Source organism: Echinops telfairi, unplaced genomic scaffold, assembly GCF_000313985.2.
Source record: "Echinops telfairi isolate 266 unplaced genomic scaffold, ASM31398v2 ScPeMD7_60;HRSCAF=208, whole genome shotgun sequence".
NCBI classification, from domain to species: Eukaryota; Metazoa; Chordata; class Mammalia; order Afrosoricida; family Tenrecidae; genus Echinops; species Echinops telfairi.
Window position 1 is genome coordinate 31815675 of NW_022103958.1, and position 7920 is coordinate 31823594.

Here is a 7920-nt window from a genome sequence, read left to right on the forward strand (position 1 = left end):
TTCCACTTTCAAGCCTTTCAGTTGGAACTAATTGGAAAGGGTCACTTGTATTTAGAGCCCAAAGGCTGCAGCATATCCTCTCAGGTCCCCAACCCATGGGCTGTTTCTCTGCTGGGGGCCCATGTTTGTTACCACTGAAACACAATTAGTTTTCAGCATCCAGCCCTCAGGGAATTCCAGCCACAAGAGGCCTATGTTCCATCTCCTTTCAAACGCCCAAATCCCAAGATCCTCCTCTGCCTTAGAACATGCCTCTTCCTGGGGAAGCTGACATTGGGAATGCCCATTCCTTTCTATGGTTAGAGAGCCCTTTCTTGTGAACGAATTATTCATCCAGTAACAATGAATGAGAACTCCTGGGAAGAGACACATAAAGGCTGCTCTTGAAGACGGTTAAAAATACAAAGGAAGCCAAGAGGCAGATCTAGGTTAGAATCTTGGGTTAGGCTCTGTCATGGCCTAGCTTCAGGTCTTCAGCTTTGGGCCCTTGGGCAAGGAAGGCACTTAACCACCCCTAGGCTGCTTGTCCATCTAAGCTATGGGGCAGTGACAGTACTGCTAAGATTGGAGGGCTAAAGGGCAGGTAACATGTACAGTTGCTGCCACTTAGCAAGTGCCAGATATATTAATACCTGCTATGCTATAATCCCACAGCCCCCAATACATGCATATTACCATTGAGCCTTGGGCATTTTTTAATAATCTATCTATGGCTCCCAAGGCTTGTCTGTGTATGGGTACTCTCCTATTAATTTGCCCCATGGATTATATACCCTCACTTGTGAGAGTTCATTTTTAGCATATACTTGAAAACATAGGTAAAGGCATAATGTTTATTTACACAGTTAAAAAGTTAGCACTGGGCCACCTCAGAGATGTGAATGTCCGCAATGTGAACACAGATTCACAGTTACACTGGGGTTCTGCAGACAAGTGTTTCCAAAGCTGATTTCCCAACAGTGACATCAAAACCATCAGGAGAAACCTAACAAAACAAATTCCTACGCTCAGGCCCCAGAAATTCTGATTCCAAAGGCTTGAGGCAGGGGGTCCTGAATGCTTTTTCAGAAGCTCCCACGGGTGGGGTGAAGTGTGTGTGTGTGTGTGGGTGTTCAAGGCTTGAAACCACTGAGGATGGGCACAGTCACTTCTGGATTGGTGGGTGACAGGAGGCTGAGACTAGCGAAGCAACAGAGTGAAAGCTTGCAGTTAAAAGCACGTTCTTGAGAGTCCTGCCACAGCTACGGTCTGAGAGCATCGTCGGCTTTGCCCAGGGCGTAGATGGCCTTGTTGTCAAGAAGCTCGGTCTTCTCGGGGACTTGGGGCCTCACTGCGTTGTTCAGCATGGCTCTCACCACCGTCACCACGGGCACCGAGTGTGCACTGGCCCAGGACTCTGGTAAGGAGCCAAAGATCTTCCTGACCAACCATTCACTGGGGCGAGACTCCTGCCTGTCACATAGGAGGACGCTAAGGAGACGAAGAGAAGCAGAGGAAGAAAGGGTGAGTTGCCATCCAGTCACAATGGGCCTAAGGTTTTATTTGGTGCCTAGAGATTGAAAATATGTATGAGGGGGTACCCAAAAGAGCCTGGAATTTCTTTTTTTCCTTCAAAGCTATATATTTCATTTTTTAAAATAAAACAACCTCATCACCTTCAAAGTACTCTTCATTATACTTAATTCATTTGTCAAATCTGTGAGTCCATTCTTGGAAACACTTTTCAAACTCATCTGTTTGGATGGCTGACAGCACCTCCCTCAGTTTTTTTTCTTCACCTCTTCTACATCATCAAATTGCTGTCCTTTCATGTCCCTCTTCATTCAAAGAAACAAAAAGAAGTGGCATGGATTGAGGTTAGGTGCGTGGGACAAGAGAGGCATGCTGTTTTTTTGCTAAAAACTGGCACACTGAGAGCAGGTGCATTGTCATGCTGGCAAAACCCACACTGTTATGCAATCTTTTCTGAACCTCTAAGTACTCCAAATGCACTAGGAGTCGACATTTTCATCCATTTGGGAAGCTGACGAACGTCCAGAATGAGGTTTGTCATCAATCAACATTTCACCTTTTTTGAAAGAGTAAACCATTTGTACACTTGAGCTTTTCCTATAGCACTGTCCTTGTAAGCTGTGTTCAATTTCACAACAGTGTCTGTGGCATATTTCCCAAGCAGGAAACAAAATTTCACAGTGGCACATTGTTCTCGTAAATAGGCCATCACAAAAAACAAGGTTCATGTGAAACTGCTTTTCCAAAAAAATTCACTATGACCTGAGAGAACCTTCCCAGGTGTCGCCACTGGGTGCACTAACACGTAGAGAGTTTCTTGATGCTTGCCTAGCGGGAAGCACAATTCTTGTTTTTTGGGGTACCCCCTGATATATAGAACACAGTCAGTACTACACAGGAATCACAGACGCCCTGAAGATGGCCCTGACATACGCTAGATGTCTATTCCTTTTCTCAAAGTAAAAAGGGTAGGATCTTTCTACAGCTAATTTTTCATACGTTAAAATATGTTGTTGTCACCATCTCCAAGGGAAAAGCTAGTTTCTAGGGAGTATACAATGCTGTACTGTTAGCCAGGATGGGTACTTAGAACCTCATCTCTCTCCAGTGGCGTGGCTAGTGGATTTGAACTGCTGGCCTTGCAATTAGCAGCCCAATTGGTAACCCATGATGCCACCAGGGCTCTGAATGGCTACTTACCCAGGCCTAAATATGGAGTAACGATCAAACTTTAGTTCTTCAACCCTGGCTTCCACTTCTCCCTGTTGGTGAAAACAAAAACAAAAGGCTCCATATTTTTAATCAAGACCTGGTTTTAGCAAAATTTAAGGGGGATAACGGGGTTCTGAAGCTCATCTGCTCCTGCAGGTCTCAATAGTCAGCAATAGTATTATCTAGACAGTCTACGTTCTTACAAGTCTGGAAAGCTAAAGAGGAAATCACTTCATGTTGATATATCATAGAATCCAAACCCAAACTCACTACCATCAAGTCGGTGCTGACTCATACACAGCAGCCCTATAGAACTGCCCCTGTGGGTTTCTGAGACTGTAACTCTTTTTTTTTTTTTCTTTTTCTTGCGAGACGGTAACTCTAACAGGAGTAGAAAGCCCTATTATTCTCCCACAGAGTGGCTGGTGGTTTCAAACTGCTGACTTTGCTTGCGATTAGCAGCCTGGTGCATAAGTACTATGCCACCATGGCTCCTTAGATACACAGTAAGTGGTACTTTGAAAATACCCAGTGAGAAGCTAATGGCTGCAAAGCCAGTCTCGTCCTCTCCCTGTACAGAGGGTAAGAGAGAGCAGGGAGGGTAAGTGACACATTCAGGGGTTCCTCATAGAGGAGTTACCTCCTCTTTAGTCCAGGCCTCATGCTGCAGACTGGCCGACATTCACCTTTTGGGGTTTTTTTTAACTTTGCAATTTTGGTGTATAAGCCATTCCAATGGGTCAGAAGACCCACCCACCATCGTTGTTGCTCACTTCTTGAGAGCCCCACAGGACGGCCACGGGCAAGGAGACGACACCTGGATGATGCCTGCATGTGCCAGGTGGGACGTGTGCCATGACTTTGTCCCAGCGTCTGTACACAGAAATGCCACAGCAGAGGCCGGCGGGTTCAGTCGCACGCCCTCTGCGCTGCTGCTCCTCCTCGGCCGGTTTCCACCGGATGCCTCAGTGGATGAAGCGCGAGGCAGTTTGCTGGAAGGTCCCCACGGAAGAAAGCGGGGGCAGTGTGTTGCCACAAACATGTATGGCCTCAGAAGCTGTCTGGAGACCCACTCGGTCCTGTGGGGGCTGCTACACGGCAGAATCAGCTTGACCTGTCACATTGTACCATCCGAGCTAGCGTTTTTAAAAAATATCTCTTCCCTTAAAGGTTTCCTCCCCGCTCCCACTACCATGACTTGAATTCTATCTTGCAAGACTGGCTAGACCAGAGGAGGTACACTGGTACAGATAGGAACTGAAAATACAGGGAATCCAGGACGGATGAGCCCTATAGGACCAGTGGTGTGAGTGGCAAAACAGGGAGGGTAAAGGGAGAATGGGTAGGAAAGAGGGAACCGATTACATGGAACTGTGTGTGACCTCCTCCCTGGGGGACAGACAACCGAAGAGTGGATGAAGGGAGAGGTCGGACAGGGCAAGATATGACAAAATACCCATTTATAAACTATCAAGGGCTCATGAGGGAGGGGGCAGCGGGGAGGGAGGGGAAAATGAGGACCTGATGTCGGGGGTTTAAGTGGAGAGGAAATGTTTTGAGAAACGATGCACAAATGCGCTTTACACAATTGATGTGTGTATGGATTGGGATAACAGTTGTATGAGCCCCTAATAAAATGTAAAAAAAAAAAAAATCTCTTCCTTAAACGGCGATGTGTTTCGGAGCTGTGCCAGCAATGTCATCACAGTCTATGTTCTGAGGCACCCAGCAGAAGCTGGTCAGCCTTCTGTGTAAGGGCTTCCCACTGGAAAGGCCTTCGGCTGAACGACCCCTCAGGCCCTGCTTCTCACTCTGTGGACATGGGGGGCAGAGGGGTACCAGGAGGGCTACGGAGGCATGAGGACGCATGGCCCATCTGCCCACAGCCTCAATGTACCTGCAGGGAGTACGTGGAACGCTTTCCATTGCTAAAATAAAGGCCGCATGCACGTCATGGAGAACAGCAAATGCACGTGAATTTTTCAGAGAGAAAACACCAGACTTCTCAGGATGCCGACCTCGTAGCTAGCAGACTGCTGCTGGCTAGATTTCCCAGATGCCCAGAAAAATATAAGCTCATTCTCCTCATCCACTTGGGGAATTCAGAGGAAAAGAATTTAAGAATTCCCGTTTCATGTTTCTTCCAAAGCTAAGAGTCTACTCTGAGAGTCAAGATGAGGCCCGCCACATCTCATCCTATTGATTACTAGATAACCAGTGTCCAATGTCTTCCCAATCATTTCTGAATAATAAAAACGCCCCCGTAAAAACAATCCCTGTAGGTAAAATGTATAGTCAATGTTTACAGTGTTAATATTATTGGTGGCGGTGGCAGTTACCATTGAGTTAGCTCCAACGCATGGTGACACTGCATACACCAGCATCCCATAATCTGTGGAGGTTCGAGCCCTGGCAATCCAGACAGTGTCCAAGGCTGGCGTTCACGAATCAATCGCCAGGCCTTTCTTCCCTGTCCCTCTTACTGGGGAAGCTCTGCTGTGACCTGTCCCACATCCTAATGACACACAGGGCCCCCGGTGGGCATGCGGTGGTAGCATACAGGGGGCGCACTGGCTGGTCTCGAACCCAGCTGTCCTACATGACCATCGAGTTCTGCCATGGAACCATCATTGCCCTCTTGTATTATTAGTGCTGCCAATTAGCCAGGGTCCCCCAGGGCCTAGGAAAGATCAAAACATATACAAACCTTCACTTGCAGGTACAGAAAACTGCTTGACTTATCGGCCCCTTTAGAGGACAGCAAGTTGAAGTGTGTGCAGCCTCCGGCTTTTGCCAGCTCTGCGGACTTCAGCACATAATCTCGGTCAACACGAACAAATCCCTCCTGAAGGGGAGAAAGATGTGAGTTATTTTCAAAAAGCTGCAAGTTCATCTTCAAGAATACTACTAAGCTTCAGAGGTGGGCCAGGAGCCCTGGGGGGATGGAGATCTAACTGAAATGCATTCAAGCGATGCATGAATGTCAAGCTTAGACCCTGGGAATGGCTCCAAGAATGGGCCTGAGGACTGACATACCAGCTTTCGCAGCAAGGCCGGACTGCAGTGGCAAGACAAGGGAAAGACATTGAAGCCCAGCCGCAGGACAAATCCACGGGGAGCGAAGGGAACAAGCGAGTGAGGCCAGGAAACTGCTGAAGTGGCAAATTACATTCCCGTTCTGACTTGCCACCTCCGCTCTGTTTTCCCCACCTTGTCAGTGTTAACTCTAAGGTGGCAGGGTCTCAAACAACAGCCCAGCCCACTCACTACCCAGGCACTATGAGAGCAAGGTCTAGAATAAACGCTCATCTTTTTTTTAATTTCCAAATTTTACGCATGCTCCAAATCACACCTTGTATATTAAGGCACATCACCAATTATTTTATTTTAGTTTACTTTTTTACCGATGCTGATGGGTGCATCATCAGAGATGCACGGAGACTCTTGGTCTAGACTCAGACCAGTGAGAGTAGTACCAGAAAGAGAGAGGCTCTTTCTTCCTGATTCACATCTCAGCATCAGGGCCTGCACAAAAACCCCTGTCTGAAAGAACGAACGAAAGCCTCATGGCCCTCGAATCTATTACCTGCAAATTCCTTGTAAGCCTTGAACTGAAACCATCGCCTGAAGTCATCCTTAAACGACACAACAATTTAGCCCGTTTAAGCAAGAATATTCACCTGGAGCATGGCCCACTTTCAGAGAACTATCGGGGGTTAAATGGACAACGGTCCTTCGAAAACACAGCAGAGCACTTCAGGGGCTGAGAGCCCTGTGGGCAGCGACTGGGACAATGGCGAAGAAGGGAGACTCGTGTAGCCAGTGTCAGTGCCACAGTTACAACGCTGGATGCATGTATGTTATGTTGTGTGTATTTTCACGAAAAGGGGTGGGGGTTCAATGAAAGGAAAGGGGAATCCAGTCAGAAGAAAGGAACTGCATGGCAGTAAAGGGAGAGGGAAGCAAACAGTAGAACAGAGACACGTCTCTAGGACTCAATGAAAGGACATGGTGTCTTTACCCAGGAAAGTAAAAGCCGTGGAATAACAGCTTCCTGGGGCCACTATAAGCTCTCTCAGAATAAAGCATGCTCACTGCCCTCGGGTCAATGCTAACTCATAGCCACCCCCTGTGAATTTCTGAGACCCTAACTGTTTACCAGAATAGAAAGCCCAGTCTTTCCCCTTCAGAGCTGCTGGTGGGTTCGAACTGCTGACCGTGCGGATTGAAACCAATGAGGAACCACTACACCATCAGGGCTCCTAAAACCCAAGGCAACTGAAGAGAAGTCTACATTCTACTGAAGCCAAAACTCATCGGTAGCTACAATTGTATAGTGAGGTCTTAAATGGAGGGAGATTCCACACTGGCAGGCTGGATGACTGCCCCAGGGATGGCCTTTTTGTTTGTTCTGTTTTTAATTTAAAAATTGCTCTACGATAGTTATTGATCTTAATTTTTCAATTTGTTGTGGCAACACCTCTATTTCAGAGACTGCTAGAAGGGACTTTAGGAAATACTCCCTTGAACCCCCTCCTCGTGTAGATGTAAAGAGGGGCCCAGTGAAGAGGTGAACTGCAGAGAAGAGACTGGAGACGTGGACCGAGAGGCAGGGCGCTGGGTGGGCTTCCCGGCCCACAGGAAAAAGGCAGAGGCCCAGGGATCAGGTGGCTGAGGGGCTGAGAACCAGAGAGAGACCTGGTTACTGGCTGAGGAATGGTACTGCTGCAGACCAAAGACTGTGCCCTCCTGTTACATGACCCTGGCTATGGAAGCCTGTAGCTGCCCTAACAAGCCCGCGTCCTTGCACATGCTATCAGAGTTGTGTGTGCCGTTTGCAATGGATTACTGAACCTAATGGCATAGAGTGCTCTGGGAGGATCTCTTAGCATCAGAACAGTGTAAGAGAAGGAGGGAGGGTGGTCCGCTGCCTTGTGGCAGTTGGCCTGGGGCTGGGGTGGAGATGGATTTCCCCTTCTCCCTACTAAAGCCAGAGAAGGCAGGTGTGGCCCCTGCCACTTCCTCGTTGGCCATCCCATACAAACACGGGTGACTAGGGCACTCCTTTGTTGGCTGTTGCTCACGTTGTGGCCAAATGACGAGTGTCCTGTTCTTTGGCTCCAGTGCCCTCTTCTTCTTGCGCGTCTTGGAGGCATTGCGCAGCCAACGCTGTGTCCATGACCCCATATTCGGGGG

General features: G+C 48.1%; 1 protein-coding gene across 1 annotated transcript in view; it reads right to left on the bottom strand.

Moving 5' to 3' along the window:
* Positions 1-819: 819 nt before the first annotated feature.
* HTATIP2 (HIV-1 Tat interactive protein 2) overlaps positions 820-7920 on the bottom strand; it is a 16592-nt gene continuing 9491 nt past the window's right edge. Inside the window, exons 3-5 of the mRNA XM_004711634.2 lie at positions 5432-5569; positions 2713-2774; positions 820-1470 (exon numbers count right to left, since the gene is read on the bottom strand). Coding sequence (XP_004711691.1) covers positions 1242-1470; positions 2713-2774; positions 5432-5569 — 429 coding nt within the window. The 3' untranslated portion in view covers positions 820-1241. The remainder of the gene's footprint in view (positions 1471-2712; positions 2775-5431; positions 5570-7920) is intronic.